General features: G+C 32.0%; 2 protein-coding genes across 3 annotated transcripts; both read right to left on the bottom strand.

Moving 5' to 3' along the window:
- Positions 1 to 5,261: 5,261 nt before the first annotated feature.
- Positions 5,262 to 9,271, bottom strand: LOC103490523 (uncharacterized). 2 transcript variants are annotated; one of them, XM_051091527.1, is made up of 5 exons: positions 9,032 to 9,264; positions 7,282 to 8,622; positions 6,914 to 7,177; positions 5,725 to 5,844; positions 5,262 to 5,646 (listed from the first exon to the last, which is right to left on the bottom strand). In XM_051091527.1, the coding sequence occupies exons 2-5, from the start codon at positions 8,422 to 8,424 to the stop codon at positions 5,596 to 5,598; spliced, it is 1,578 nt and encodes a 525-aa protein (XP_050947484.1). In that variant the 5' UTR covers positions 8,425 to 8,622; positions 9,032 to 9,264; the 3' UTR covers positions 5,262 to 5,595. The 2 variants fall into 2 exon arrangements, with proteins under 2 accessions (XP_050947484.1, XP_050947483.1); XM_051091526.1 differs by having other exon boundaries at positions 5,262 to 5,844; positions 7,282 to 9,271.
- A 1,518-nt stretch (positions 9,272 to 10,789) lies between these two features.
- On the bottom strand, positions 10,790 to 15,940 carry LOC107990935 (uncharacterized). Its single transcript, XM_017045040.2, has 3 exons — positions 15,629 to 15,940; positions 15,481 to 15,534; positions 10,790 to 10,822 (listed from the first exon to the last, which is right to left on the bottom strand). Exons 1-3 carry the CDS (start codon positions 15,938 to 15,940, stop codon positions 10,790 to 10,792), a joined length of 399 nt encoding a protein of 132 aa, XP_016900529.2.
- Between the last annotated feature and the right edge of the window lie 1,318 nt (positions 15,941 to 17,258).

Genomic DNA, 17,258 nt, shown 5'->3' with positions numbered 1-17,258 from the left:
CCTATAAATAGAAGACTCTACTTCAGGGAAAAAAAACGTGCGAAATTAGGTCGAAGAGCAAGTTCATTTGTCTTCCATACTTTCTTCTTGAGTTTTAGGTGAGAGCTTAGAATAAAAAGAGAGAGAGTTCTTCCCTTACCATTTTTCCTGCAGCAAACAGGCAAAAATCAGAGCTGAAGAGTTTGAGAAATCATATTTTAAGGTTTGATTCACTTCTCTGTATTCCATTTTATGTTTTCTTGTATAAATTTGTAACATGTACTCCATGGCTGAAAGACCTAAAGTAATATTTATAAAATTAATGCATTTTTTCTATCACTCTCCCATTTCTCTTTCAATATCAACTTTCAATCTATTTAATTAGTTTTTTAGTAATGCAATATGTTATTGATATTAGAGAATCCAAATGTATATCTTGTAAGTTTTTCTTAGCTACACGCGGACATCAAAATATTGTTTATTAGAGAGAAAAAAACAATTGCATTAATAGCAATTGCCTAACAAGTGAGAGCACATATTTAACTAAGCGAGTAGCAAAGAGAATGTAGCAATACATTCTCGTCGGCAAGTTCTTCCTTCGCATAAGTTGCAAAAATGTTAACGTGTGCGGCGAAAGCATCGAAAAAGTTCTCACCTTAAATTAGGATAAATTACTTGCAATGTATACAAACTGATTAGATACAAATCATAGCTTAACTTTAAGTATTTGAAGGAGAGCAAGTATCGTGAAGGCATTGAAAGGATGATCGCCTTAATTCTAAAGTTATTAGACGTTTTGTATCACCTCAAAATATTAATACACATTACATTGTGATTAGTTATTTAAATATTCCTTCATGTCGTACATGTAATATGAGTTCATTTTCCATCATGTTGCATCTCCACAATTACCTAGCGGCACCAATTGCACCTTAGTATATATAATTAAGATAAAATGTATTGTTCATTACCACACTGTATAAATTATACCGCATGAGTTTAGTTATGCAATAGAATTAATAGGAACATTAATTTCCTAAGTTCGACCATGGACTTACCGAGAGACCTCTCTTCCCTTACACTTGGGAGATAGAGAGGAAAACTTGTATTAAACACATATCATGAGAAGATTAGCAATGCATAGATAGGATTTGCTCCTTTTATCGCATCACCTATTCTAGTCACCTAGTAGGTCGCTCAATTAGAGCTTGAACATGACATAGCCACGAACAACATTGTATTACACGAAACAAACAACCACACTCGACAAGAGTGGGTTATGCGTTAAGACTATGTTGATGGGAGTTGGTGTTTGGCGATGTGTGAAGTAGATTATATTGTGTAAGGCATTCTATCTATGCGTTAAGAAAGAGCTACTCGATGAGATTGAAGGCGATGTGAGCTTCCTTCAATTCGAAGTAGTTTGACTTCATCCTTGTGTAAGAAGGTCGGTGAGTTGATTTGACCTTGTCGCCCAACTAGTTCAGGATGAGAGGTGGCAATAGCACATGGTGTTTTGATATTGGCTGAGTCTCACTGCCGAACAAAAGTAATCATTCATGCTTGAAAACTTCACCGAAGAGGCTTATAAATAAGAGAAGTCTGGCAAGTTTGGGGGGTTATTTCCTATCTTGTGTTCACTTAAGAGAATAAAGAATTTTAGGAGCTATTCGAACTTGGAATCTGGCAAAGAATTGGCTAAGAGCTTAAGGAGGAGGTTAACTTATTGTGAGTGGTTCTTCCTTAAAAATGTCTTCAAAATAAATGAATTTCAACTGTGTTTGAACTTTTTTATATATTTCTCTCTTGAATCATTGAGTACAATGATTTCTATTAAGTTTTTTAACCTTTTAAAAGTGGAATTGACTTATAAATAAATTGAATTTGAAAATGAATTTGAATGGTTATTGCAAAATGATCTCAGTACACTCTACGATGAGATACCTCACACTTGCTTTATGTTCAAGTGTAGGATGTCACATTCTTGCTATGTGTTTTGGAATAGGATATCTCATACTTGCTTTGTATTCTTGTATGGAATGCCTTATACTCGCTTTGTGTTCTGGTATAAGATGTCATTTGCTTTCTATGTGTTCTGACATTGGAAGACATGTTATGCGTGATAGACTTGATGAAAATAATTGCTATTGCGTTGAGACTGCTCCGCACAGCCACAACTCGGCAAAAGAGTGTGGTAAACACTTAAGCTGAGGAGGGTACAAAAGATAAATTTTAATATGAAATGATTGGGTGTTATGAATTGTAAGCGCATTATGCGAAATATTTTTCTAAGTGGTATGACTTATAATGAATGATTTGGAAGGAAATAGTTTCTATAAGATTTATAAATGATGGCCAAAGAAATTTGTATGTGTAAATCGCCTAATGCTTTGAAATGTGTTTCTAACTTATACTCTTAATTCTATTGAAATATTTATGCTTGTTTATGTTGCATGGTATTGAGAAAAGAACTTGCAATCATGGCAAAAAATGTATTTATTAAATGTGTTATGAAAAGCCTCACTCACTAGACTCTTTTAGTCTAATATTTTAAATGTTTTGTTTTATGCCCTCCAGGTAACGAAGGACATTCAGTGCTTGTCTTGCCCACTGGAACGTTTTTCCTGCCATAATTATGTCGCATCATCTTGTTAGTATTCCCAATCCGTTCGCATAGCATGAAAAGCCATAAGCGAGATGATCAAATTATTGTTTTTGGGAATTGTATATTTCCTTTTATGGAAACTATTGTACTTGCTTTGTAAACCTTGTTAAATATTAATAAAAGCATTTGTTATTTCAAATGAGTTTGAGGCTTGTCTCGCATTTAAAGTAACGACGGATGTGTTTATTCTGCTTACTAGACTTTCAGCATGCCATCTTGCGCAAAGATATATGTTGAATGTCTAGATGGTCACACCTCCATATGATCGCATGAAGTGACTAAGGGATGGGGTGTGACATCAGCTAGCTTTGCTTTGATACACTTGTTGAAGAAATTGGGACAAAAGAAAGAAACACTCACTCGAAAGAAGAAAACTTTTATTCAGAAAATTTACAAACGATGGACACTTTTAGAGAGGACACTTTTTTACTCTCAAAACACTCACTCACTTTCACTCTAATAGGTTGTTTGGAATGCATAATTGTTTTGTTTAAGTTTATATGTCTACGTTTGGGGTGCAGAGTTGAGATCATATGTTAGGGGTATTTTGTGCAATTTAAGATATCTTCATTTTTACTAATTCTTTCTAGGAAATGTTTTAAAAATATATATATCCATTTTATGAGTTTTATTTTTTTTTTTTTTTTGTTATTTGATATTTGTTATATTTTCTTCTTCTTTCTTTTTTTTTTTTTTTTTTTTTTTTGCTTTGTTTTTGTTTCACCTACATACTTTTCCAAATTCTTAACACTCATTTGATATATATATATACACATATATATGTATATATGTATAACAAACATAAAAATCAATTTCATGCATACAAAAAAATATTATACCAACTCAACTCATGTTGGTGTGTCAAACAATCCCTTAGATTTTTTATAATTCTGTTTCTTTCTTTCTTACTGTCTTTACTTAATTTACTTGCTTTACAAATGAAGACAAACGTCTATTTATAGATGTGAAATCCTTAAAACCTAAGCAAAGAATCTCCTTAAAGTTCTAACTATTCATAGTTTATCATTATGTCAAGAAATTCAAAATTCCTTAACCAAAATAAAATCAAGAATATTTCTAGATTTTACTTCTTGATATATTTAGTTACATCTTTTACCATGATTATAGAGAAACTAATTTACATATTTATGTTATATTGTCTTCTACTCCAACGTCAAATTCAAAATTTAAACAAAATAGGAAGGAAGAAAGTATTTTGTCAATAAATAAAAGAAAAATGGAGGATAATCCGCAATAATGAGGTTTAAATTGAGAATTTGGGAGGGCCATCCAACAAACAAAGTGACCCAACTGCACATCTCCATTCAAACATATATCCACCCTCTCTTGGAGGTAAGACTTTGACATTCTATCTATGGGACACTTTCATTCTAAAAATTATGTTTTTCTTAAAAGGCGATCGAGTTTACTTTTTTTAGAAAAGAGAAATACTCAAATTTATTTTTATTTGGTACACAAATTTTAAATAATATATGATTTTTGTTTGGAAATGCTAATGAATGACCTGATTCAACCATCTTCTTTTTATTTGTTGTTGTGAAAGAGGGAATGAACATTAATCCTGATGGTTTGTCTTCATCAGAATATAATTCTTTTAAAGAGATATGAAAGTTTGTTTTTAATGGAAAAATGAAGGGCAAGGTCCCTCGTATTTAACAATTTGGAGAAGATTGATAAGTTTGGAGTTAAGAAAAAGACATATCTCCCAGTCTCTACCATAAATTCCAGCTGGGCCCCGCAAATTCCCAATATACAAACAAACACAACACCACACTACACCATACCACATATATATTTCATTTTATACTTCCAATCTCTGGCCTTTCATTAGAATTTCAATATATATATATTAAAACAATACTTCCTTCTAAACCCTTCACTTCCATTATCTTGCAGATCACCATTTTTAATGTAATAAAGGAGAGAAACCAACAAGAGATATCATATCATCATCCGAGAAAGAGAAAACATCGTCATCCAAGAAAGAGGAAGACGCCCCCACCATCATCAGAACGCACTCAAAAAAACATCCTTCCGGATCACTTTTCAAACTTAACCACTCTGTTCTAAAATTCAAAATTAATAAATGAAGTACCTTCTTCGTAACTCAAATATCTTTAATTGGGATGTCTCTTGGTTTCTATCCTACCCCAAATTATTGGCCTTAATTTTAAAAAGAGTCTTGAGTCAACTACTATTTAAGAAGATAAAATTTTCAATGCGAACAAGAAGAGTATTAATACTCTGGTAGTATTAGAATCTTTTTTGTCAATAATAGTTTATTCAAATTGGACTATTGTTCGTGTAATTTTAAAACCTAAAGATAAAAATTAACCTTTAATCCAAATGCCTGATAAAACAAGTAAACTTTTTTTAAAAATAATCTCTTTTCTCACATCCCATCTATATTTCTCTCTAATGGATATATGTCTGGTTTAAGGCAATAAATAGTCTACACTTCAACCCAAACTATTATAACTCATACATCCCAACAGCCCCTTAATTCCCCTCAACTCCCCTTAATTCTTGACAAATCGAGGTCAATGGCATATCTAATTTCATCACATCAAGTGTGTAGAAAAGTCGGAAAAAAGGGTTTAAAGGAAAGAAAAAAGGATCATGTTGGACTGCAATTGTGAGATGTGATACAGTAATATTGACACACAATGAAGTCTCAAAGTTTGATCCAACTGCAACCCAAAAAAAGAAAACAGACGCAGTGAAAGAGCAATCTATATATATCAAGATACTCCCACGCCCTTCAATCTTCATAATATTTACGAGACTTGTGGACATATCATTTACAATAACCATGAGATTGTTCAAAGTTTGTTCAGTATCTATTAATGAAGGAAGTAAGACCTACCTACTGTACGCTTCAGCGCATGCTGGAAGCCTATTGTTCCAACCAACAAATTTGAAGGTACTTTCTATACAAAAGCTCCATAAAAATGCAGCAACTTGAGAGGCTTCACATTTTCCTGCAATTAAGTTAATAAAATTCAGGACTCCATACATGAAACAGGAGCAGTTTCTAGATAGAATGGTTTGGTTCCCACCTGTATAGTTTCATCGGGTTGGTAAGGAAAATGAAAACCTGTCGAACAATTCTGCAGAACCTCGGGACTTTTCATCCATGCTCTTCGGGCATCACTCACTTTTATTTTGTATTTAAAGATCTATAGCCAAACAGAAAGAGATGCTTGTTAATGGTTATAAAGTTGGTAATGAAGGTATCCATCCCTAAGAGTCTAAGACAAAATCTTCGGCACAGTTCATTTTATCAAAAACATGTCCATGAAATTCTCTTACACTAACTTCCTTGAAAAAGCTTAGACGTGGCAGTCGATTCTTTTTAACCAAAACCATCTAGAAATAATGATAAAATATGTGAATGCATTTCACACTGATTAGCCATGGTAAAAAGCAAACAAAGATAATCTCTATACGCTATAGAAAAGGTCGATGAATAGGCCTTTCGATCCCCTTAGTCACCTCGTCTAGCTTAAATAAGAACCTTCGCTTAATTTAATTATCAGTTAAAATTATTGGTAATCACAAACATTTTTTTTTTTACCAAAAATTACTAAGTAAACATAACATATTATTCCAGCATTTATTTAGTTAGTTGAATAGAATAAACTTTGCTATGACATCTTATTAAAACATCAAATCTATTTGCTTACTATTTGGTAGTCATTTCATCTTTTGTTTTCTCTTTCTTAAAAAAAGTCTATTTTCTCTCAATATTTTACCATGATTTGTCTGTTTTTAAAGCAGAATAGCTGAATTCTTAACCAAATTCCAAAAACAAGTTTCTAAAAATCTGCTGAAATCTGCCGGGTTAAAACATTGGTATGCAAGAAAATGTGGAATGGGGGGGGGGGGACTAAATTATTTAGTCGCATTTACTTCAATTCTTAGATTTTGAAATAAAAGTAAAATTTTGCATGAAAAATTTTATGAGCCAATTCCGGCCATAATTTTCTTTAGGTTATTCAACTTTGACAGGTTTTCCCTTTTGAACCCCTCATGATTTCAAATGTTTTGTTCTCTTCTCTATATACTTTCGTTGAAATCTATTTGCTGTTTGCCATTAATTTTGGTCTTCGGACTTGAAAAACATGCAATGGAGAGGTTACTAACAAAACCTAAACATTTTAAACCAAATTATTACGATTAATGACCATAAGAACCAACGGGAATAACATTGTAATTGAATAAAAGCCTATTTCATGTTGCACGTACCTCAGAAAGAGGGACAGTGGGCTTCTCCAGGTCATCCCCATCAATAATCATACCGGTACCCTGGCATGCAGGGCAGAAAACATAATCAATTTGGGATTTTAGTTGTCTCGTTTCACCGTCTTTGCTGTGTTTGTTGCCCTTAGTCTTTTTCTTTCTCCTGTACCTTCGTCTAACTTTTGAACCACCAAGATCCTTCACACTAATCTCATACTCACAGAGAAGTATCCAGTGTATAAGGCAAGAGGTATGAAATACGTGAAACACCTAAATCAGCAAATGTTGTAAATAAATAAGCATCCAAGTCCACACCAATATCATCATAATTGACAATCATATCAGAAATCCTAAAAAGAAAGAACTGACACTACCCCATTAACATTTCGACTACTGCAGGCAAGTCTTCCAGTTTTCATGTTCAGAAGTGTTGCTACATCTTTATGAGTAAGTATCTTCTGTTGACAGATATCACACATCCGCTCTGCAGCTAAACGCTGTTGCCTTCTCAGCTCACGCCTTACTGCCTTATTCAACATGACTGTTGTACTCAAAATTTGATCATCATATCCATCCAACGACAGCGATGACATGACACAATTAGAAGCTGAAGAATCTTCACCAGACGAATCATATTGGGGGCTCATCGACAGACTACCATCCTCAGGATCAGAGAAAGATTTCTTTCTTTTCACTTGACGGTTCTCATCATTCTGTGATTCAGCTCCGGGACTTGATGAAAGCAACAATTTGACATCATCAAGCAAGCCCTTTCTACCTAAATCAACATTATAAGTGAAAGTAACAATAGCATAATTATGTTCAGGAACTTTGACCTTATTCTCAATCCCGTCATTTACTTTACCCAGCCATTCACACCATATTCTGCTGACTCCAGAAAAGATCCCATCCTTTTCAGTAAACCTAGCAGCAATTTGTCCATAACCCAACGACCTCACTTTTATATCAGAAATTTCTTCCTTAATCAGTACACCAGGAATCACCAAAGGACCGCTTTCTCCACCATCATTCAAATTCTCGAAGGAACAATCTTCCACGTTCCTCATATTTCCATTAAACTCCTCCTGTCCATTGCCATTGCCTTTTGAGTTTCCAACATACTTGACAATCGCAAGGTTGTTATCATTGTTGTTATACTCCAACAACCTTTCATGATTGTCGTTTGACATCCCAACCTGGCTATCTCCTTCAACCGGCTTATGGAAGAAAAGAACACCATCATCGAAAGGCCACGGATTTGGTCCTAATAGAGTCAGTTTGGCAGCCGATAATCTTTCAGTGTGAAGAGTGCCCTTCAGGTGGTTAAAGAGCACTGAATCACTGTAACACGGTGCAAGACACAAAGTACAGAAGAAAATAAACTTTTTCCCATTTTCTCGTAGCTCAACGTATGTGTGCCCTTGTGACCTTACATTGCGTAGAATCGTTCTAGCAGCTTGTTCTCGAAGACTGTATGAAGCAGACTTCGGGAACCCCAATTCCATCCTTCTAGCCATTCAAGCTGAAGAGCTAGTATCAAAATTCTAAGATCCAAAAATTTCTTAGAAAAGAGCCGAGCTTGACAGTAGAATTCCGTAGTAGTCTTCAACGAAAGATGGAAGAGAAACAACAGCTGTTCTTCTTTTGAGTTCAACAAGTAGAAATGGAGGGTTTCGAAGAGAAACAACAGCTTACCAGAGCCATATGAAAAAACACTAAAGCACACACAATCAATCTTCAAATTGAAAAAAATTCAACAAATAGGCCCGGAAACGAAATAGAATCCTCGAAAATGCAGACCAGAAGACATGGAAAAACTAAGAAACTAAAGAAACCCTAAAGAAAACTTAAAAGGGCGTAGGTATAGATATTCGCAGCGTACTTCGTAATGGATTAATCGAAAACCGCGGAGTCCTTCCATCTTCAGTAAACGAGACGAGGGCAAAGGGAAGCAAAACGTTCGAAAACGAATCATCCAACTCCATAGCCATCTCCATTGGTTACAAATCGGAGGGCGAAAGGAGGAGGGGGAAAACGAAGAACAAGAAAGCTGAAATTGATGATCGTGAAGAAAATGGTGGGGAAATGGAAAAGAAATTGAGAGGAGAGCGAAGAAAAACTTACAAAATCCAGAAATCAGGTGGTGAGAATGGAGAGGCGAACCGAACTCTTGAAAAGCAAAACACAAACAACAGAAAATTAGTTGAATCCAGAGGAAGAAGGCAAGAAACGTAGAACATGTGCTATTAATGAATTATTGTTAGTATCGGAAGACAGAAAGTCGCCCGTTATGAGGCGTTGGATTAAAAGTGTAATTGTTTTGATGAGTGATGGACGGCAAAGGATGAGGTAGTTGATTAGATAAAGATAGAAGCGAGTGTAGGGAAGAGGAAGTAGATTCGAATATGAAGAGATGGGGATGCCTAAAAAAGATAGTGTTTGCAATTACATTGTTGAGTTGAGATAAGCTAAAGAGACAAATTTGTTGAAGGATCCATCGCCACGTGGTTTACTTGTATCGTACGCTCAGGATGCCAACGCGTACAAAGATTAGATCCAACTCTCTTTCTTTTCTTTTTTTTTTTTCCTTCCTATTTTTCTATTACAAGACAGCGTGGGAGAAGAAGGTATAAGAATTTAGTAGAGTCCACCGTCCTTAAAGCGCTTCCCTTTTCAGACCCTCGAAATTAGCCCATCCACCCCAATTTAGGTGTTTGCTATCGCCATATTGGACGTTTAAATTCGACAAATCATGGTATGATCAACACAATCAGACTTGGAATGTCCGACACTAATCTAACTCTTTTGTGTACTCGCCATCGTCAGAACGAAGAGTGTGTTCCATTCAATATGTGCTTATTATCAACCTCAATATGTGGTTAATTCGCAAATTCATAATATATTCAGTAGCAATTCAACGAAAATTATGAACAATATATATTGTTGGTTTTCTATTGTATGTTGGCCATACCTAAATATATATATATTACTATAACGTATTATGTACAATATATCCCACTATATAATGAACAAAAATGTAAACTGAAACCAACTTCATATACTGTAAAAAAATTCTACAATTCGAAATACATTACTCTTAAATTCAAAAAATAATGATTACTAATGTAGAAAAAAAAATTGAAATACCCTAGAAACAAATATGAATAAGATGAAACAAATTTAATTCACCGAAAAACTTCACCAACATACTATAAATTTCATCGGAAAACCATATGATGAAACAAATATATACTCATCGAAAAACTTGAACAAGATAAGCGAAATAAGAAAGAATAGATGGAGAAATGTTGGTTGGATGATTTGAGAGAAATACACACTCACCAGAAAATTTTTCATTGAAAGAATAAAAAATAATAAATAAGGGGAGAGAAAGATGATCGGAAACATTACCATAATTGTATTCAATATATATCGAATAATAGATGACTACAACTGCATTAAATGAAAATAAATCTATTAAATAATTAATAACGTACATATGTAAGTTTTAATACAAATATAAATATGTAAATTTTAATACAAATAATAAATTATATTATAAAATATTTATGGCAAAAAATTATATTTGTTAGTATTTAGAATTAATGATAAAGTCAAATCCGTCCGTAAAATTAGTCAAATCTTATTACTGAAAATAATTAAGAATTTAAGACATTTGTGTTAAGTTGCAGCTAGATCAAGTCTTTAAATTTTTCTAAATTCATTATAAATTGGGCTATTGGGTCTTTGGAAAAGGGCTGAAATTTTTTAAGACAAAAATTTGGGCTACTATTTTTTCCTTTGTAATGTTTAAAGTTAGAATATATTAGTCCAACCCTATTCCATAATTTCATTTCTGTCCTTTTCTTTCTCCCGGTTCTTTCATCCAACAGTTCCCATAACCCGGTTCAAAGTCTGAAAGATAGCAAGTAGTTCAAGCAACAATCAGAACTTCGAACTTAAGTTTCTTTAAAAAAAACCCTAATTTCAAATTAATTTGAAATCAAGTGCAATTATGGTAGAATCTTGATCTGATTTCCATCGTGGATGTTTTATTTGTATCATATATATTAATTGTAAATATATATAGTGTAAATTTAAAAATATAATATTACAAAAATGTTGTCACTTAGGTTTGGTTTATATATAATTTAATAATGATTGTTTAATAATGGTTGAACATAATTTATGAGATTTGTATTATTTTAATTGGTCAAATTATTTTTTTGTTTTATCCCATCGTCAAAGCCTTAATTATTAATTAGTTTATTAATTATCTCTTATTATATGCTTTAATTTTATAATTTTATTATAATTTCTTAAAATAAAACCTTAGAATCTTTTTCGAATCTTTATTGAATGTAATAAAACTTTAGAACTATTAAAATGAAAAACGAAACTATAAAAACCTTTGACATAAAAGATTTCATATGTTATAATTAAGGGGTACAAAATGAAATGAAGAACTAATGGAAGTATCAACCACTTCAAACAATATATCCAGAGGATGATAAAGAAGAATTAAGAGAACCGACAGGTACACAGATTGTCGTGTATCAGGATTAAAAGTTGAAGAAAACGGACGTGGTGTTCGAAACTCCAGAAGCAAAAATACCAAAACAACAAAGGAAAACAATCTAAAATAGTAAGTATATGTTATATTTACTGATATATATATTTTATATGATTTATGCTGATGATTTAATTATATTTGTTTGTAGATTAATGAAGGAGAAACTTTGTAACATGTACCACTAAACTTCTCGTCGGAGTCTGATGAGGTTTAATTATGATCGATACAAATTGAAAAATGTTCTTTGTACAAATGATATTCAATTTTATATATGAATAGAAACTAACGTTAATGATATTCTATTATGTGTAGGACAATGTACCAATAGCCAAAAGGAGATTGTTCGAACGTGTGTTGAAGGGGAAAGGGAAGGAAACTAAACTGTAAATGTACGTATATATGAAATGTAGGCATGTAAATAACTATCGTTAAGTTACTATAAGGTTTTGATTGTTTATATGAAATGTAGGTAGAATAGGAAGTTAGAGAAAGTTGTGAAACTAACCGAACAAAAGAAGGATAATAGTAAGAAGATGAAAAAAAAAGTGATAAGAAAGGATAAGAGGAAAAACAAGGAAATACAAATGTGAAGAAAGAAGCAAGAAAATCAAATAAAAAAGTATATAAAATAAATGTATATAATATTTAAGTTGAATAAAGTGCAGTTAGTTATTACTAACAAATGATCTTATAATTTAAAATGTATATTATTAATATTGTTTCAGAAATCAACTGAGGATAAAAGAGGAGGAAAAAAAATACGTAGAGGATTATTATGAGGTAGTCATTAAGTTATTGAAATATACTTTGGGTAATGTAATTTAATAGTATATATTATGTATATATATAATGATATTGTCCTCCAAGTTATATGTGCAAGGTGCACCATTGATCCTGAAAAGGAGTCATTGATCAAGAGTGTAGAAATTAAACTTCTATGCAAGATTATATGTAATTAGAAAATTAAATAGTAGGGAAATAGAAGTATTTAGAAATACAACTTTTGGTAGTTTTCTAGACCTTAAATTCTCCAAATTCCAGAGTCAACTTCTATACCATATAATCAGACGTCAATGTACATTGACGAAGGACGATGAATTGTGATTCAACTTCAAAGGAACTATAGCCAAATTTGGCATTAGGGTATTCGAGGCAATAATCGGTTTGAATTGTGGTCCATTGTCAACCATAGATAATTCTAAGGTTAAGGATAAATTTCTTTCAAAGTACTTCAAACATGAAGATCCTATATCAAGGTCAAGGGTCTTATTTTTTCTTTAATGAATCAAAAAAACGAGGAAGATAAAATAAAAATGGCCAAAATATACTTCTTAGAGAATTTCCTCCTTGGAAAACAATTCACCACCAAATGTGATTTGGAACACATCAAACTATTGGATGATGAAAAACAGTTTGATGCGTATCCATAAGAAATGATAGGGTATAATGTGCTAATCGATTCTATTAAGAAATCTATAAAAAAAAATTCTGCCTTAGCTGTTGGAATTTCTGGATTTGCTTACTCTCTATTAGTATGGGTGTATAAGTGTATCCCTATCTTGACCAGTCCTTCAATATTTTGTGCACAAAAAAATGATGACAATAAATGTGCACAAAGAATTGATGACAATAAGATATGCATGCTGAGCTGGGTAGTTGACAACCATCCAGAATGGAAAGAACTAGCAGAAAGGGTAGAATATTTTATATGTATATGCATATAGTATAAACTCATATCTGAATGTAAAATTTGAAACAGTTCGAATACAAGGCCATGTTTCCTAAGGATGATTTCGTAGAATGAAACACGTTCAATGAAATGGAAATGAGAGTGGAAACTGATTACAGATTTGAGAGAGGTGAATCCTCACGACAACCTGAGCAATCCAATGAGGAAGTTCTTTAATACTTCCTCAAATTTCAAGAAATTATGATGGCCAACAATGAATGTTTAAACATGAAATTGGACAAACTTATTTTGGAGGTCGAATGTCTCAAAAATATGTTGAAAGAGAATGAAAGGGAAACAGTGGAAAATAATGAAACCATACAAATGGATGAAAATAATGATGGAGGTGAAGAGGATAAAATAATTCAAATGATCGAGGTAAAGTTGATAGGGATGAGAATAATTGGCAGGTAGATTTTCTATTAATCTCTATATTATTATTTATGAACTCATCCATATATTAGATATATATGTACGTATATTCTGCATACTAACTTTAATTCTGATCATGATGGAAACAATGAAACAAAAAATAAAGGACAAGAGGTATATTAGACAGTTATATACTTTTATTTGTATTTTAAAAATGTGTATATTACATACTAATTATGAAGATGATCAGGGAGGACAAAATGATTTGCTTGATGATGTAGTATAAAATACTGCTCTACTTAATGAAGTAGACAAAATTGAGAAAGAAGCAATAAAAATGAAGGTAAGTAATTTAGTCATTATAGTTATTGTTTTTTAATATATATATATATAGTTTGAAATTATTATAAAATACGCATTATGTACTTTATGTAGAAGAAAAAATTGGAAAAAAGACCGCTCAAAGATATGTAGCTGTTAGGACTGCTACAATTACTGTATGTATATTTCAAATGTTCATCATATGTATGTCGTCATATTGAAAATGTACATACTAGTTATTCATTGGAATAACAGGCTAGAGGTAAACATATTGCTTATCAACATGCAGTGAGGAAGAGTTGAATAGTCAAGGATTTGAAGCACCAAGTTTTGAGATCGTCATTCCCAACAAAATTTGGTTTGACGGAGCCAAAGAAGGAAAAAAAATAGAGTTGAATAGTCAAGGATTTGAAGCACCAAGTTTTAAATTAATCTCACAAGAACTATAATACATTGTGTTTGCTAAGTTTGGATTTAATTAGGATTTGAAATTTAGAATGTAGTAATTTGGATTATTTTATTTGCCGAAAAATTTGGATTGTAGTAATCTCGATTATGTTATGTTATTTGGATATTGTGTTTGTTAATAGATTTTAGTTCAAGAGATGTTATGTTATTAAAAATGAAAGCAATTTGATGATATACTTTTAGACTGGGATGATATATATTAAATAATATATGGTAGATCAGATGGTTATACATTATAATTTGAAGTTAACTGAAATGGAAACTGTGATAAAATGTTTAAGTTAAGTATATTTACAATATTATTACGTATATGATTTCAAAATCCAAAGTTTGATCTAGAAAACTAAGGCAATTAATGTATATATCATTGGTAAATATGGAATTTTAAGAAAATTAGTGCATATATAATAAAAAAAATGGGAATATTCTATATAATACTTTTTCCTATATATGTAATAATATTGTGTATATAACGTATAATAAACTTTGTAATCTTTTATACATTAAAATGGAAAGAATATCATGTGGTTGAAAAATAGGAAAATGTTGATGTGTATATTTTCAATAATATGAAGTATATAAAACAGATAAGTAAGGAAAATAATGTAAAGGTAATTATAAATATGGATTTTTTTCCAAAATTGAGGATAGGTTTATAATTGAAAATAAAATTTTAACATTACAATATAAAAAATTTAATTATTAGTATAAAGCATAATAAACGAAGAATAATCTAGTTCAGTAAGGAAAACTCTCATCTGTTGCAATTATGACCAACACATCCATAATGGCCACATTTTACGCATCTCTTGAACTCCATTCTTGAATGAATTCTAATATTCTTCGGTCGACCAACAACATGTTTTACATTAGGTGGAAGGATGACAATGAACATAATATCATCAGGTATTTGTCATTGACGATGATCACCTAAGATATTTATTACTTCTCTATATATATTGAACTCAAAGTGTTATTTAAGTAAAGGGGTGAGACATATGACTTAATTGATAAATGTTTCATGGTAAAAATAGCACATGCATACGCACAAGATATTTTCAATATATCCCACATCCTGCAACTACAAATCTTCGTAGGTAAGTAAATCACATATTGGGAGGTTCCATCTATGACCTGATATTTCATATTATTAACCGGATTAACCTACAATGGAAAAATATAAGAGAATTTCATAATGTATATATAAAATATAGTGACGTATATTAAGCATAATTAATAATAGATAAAATGAACATACCTTCATCAATCGACTACGTTCGATCTGTTCCCTTAATATACCTTTAACGGTTTTGGTAAAATCAGTCATTTGATAATCAACTTCATTTTTTCGTTCAAAAAACCATCTTTGCAACATCATTCGCAAAACCTCAAGCATTGAACATATTGGTAACTCCCTAGCCTTCAGCATAGCAGAATTCAAACTCTCAGATATATTAGTGGTCATGACATTATATTTCCTACGTTGTGAGTAGGCACGAGACCACTTAGCAAAACCAATAGATTCAAGCTCCTCACGTATACCAGAGATAGAAGATTCCAACAAACGCATTTCGTGTTTGAAGCATACAATATTAAATGTCTTCCCACATGCATGAAATATTGTATCGACTATTCTCTTATACTTCAATTTTAGGTTCCTAAGTAAATGAACAAGGCACATGCAATATAAAACGTTAAGAAATACTACCACTATAGCTTTGCATATACTTTTATGTCTATCAGATACTATGACAACCTCATTTCGACCACCTATAATTCTTTTCAATTGGTTGCAAAACCAAGTTCATGAGGAATCATTCTCAGAATCCATAACATAAAAGGCTAGTGAAAAAAAATCTAATCATTGGCATCAGGTATCGAAGCAGATAACGTATCACCGTACTTATTCTTCAAACTTGTTCCATCAATAGAAATGACTAGACAACAATGTTGCCAACCAGAAATGGAATCAGATAATGCTATGAAAAAGTAAAGAAATCTACCATCGGCATCAACTTTATATTCAACAACAGAGTCTATCAACATAAACAAAATCAGAACATATGATAAAAACATGTTAACAAAATAAATGCCTAAGTATATTGCTAATATACTTGGGTTGTTGAGTTTCAATATGTATGCAAATCTAGGTAGCATCTTGTAGGAGTCCTCCAGAGATCCGCGAATATCATCCAACGCAGGCTCACGAGCACGCCATGCTTTTTGGTAGGATATACTTAAACCATGTTTAACACGAATGAAATGAACTATATCTTTGGGAGTTAATAATTCAAAACCAGCTAAAGATATTTTGTTTTTAATTAGGTCCTTGATTACAGTAAAAGTGACTTGTCTATGATCGGTTAATGGAACATCTACTGAACATGTATGTTCAGAATCAAACCTAGTAAAAACCCATAATGACCTATCCCCATGAATACAACAAGAAGTATGCAAGGACCATTTGCAATTTCTAATGGCACATTGCAAAATCATGACTTCCTTGTTTGATTTCACAGTAACGTACTAAAAATTGTCTCTAAGAGCAATGGCTTATATGCACTGTTTGAACAAAAATTTGATTGAAAACATGTCTTGGACTTTCAGTGAAAAATTGGAATCTACCTCAGACATAGTTATGTTTTCAAAAAATCGACTCCTATAATCATGGATTTGAGTTTGAAAAGAACTGGATGACGATGAACCCAAACAAATAATTAAAGAGCCAACAAAATGAACAATAAGGGCAATATAACGCTCAACATTCGATATTATTATATGGTAAACCCATTTAACATCATTATCATTTGTTATAGCCAAATCCTTCTTAACACATTCTATAGGACCTAGGCAAATGTATATATCAATATTGTTCATATCAATAATAC

Source organism: Cucumis melo, chromosome 11 (assembly GCF_025177605.1).
Source record: "Cucumis melo cultivar AY chromosome 11, USDA_Cmelo_AY_1.0, whole genome shotgun sequence".
Classification (NCBI taxonomy): Eukaryota; Viridiplantae; Streptophyta; class Magnoliopsida; order Cucurbitales; family Cucurbitaceae; genus Cucumis; species Cucumis melo.
The sequence above is the reverse complement of the archived record's forward strand: the minus strand, read 5'-3'. Positions and strand labels throughout refer to the sequence as shown.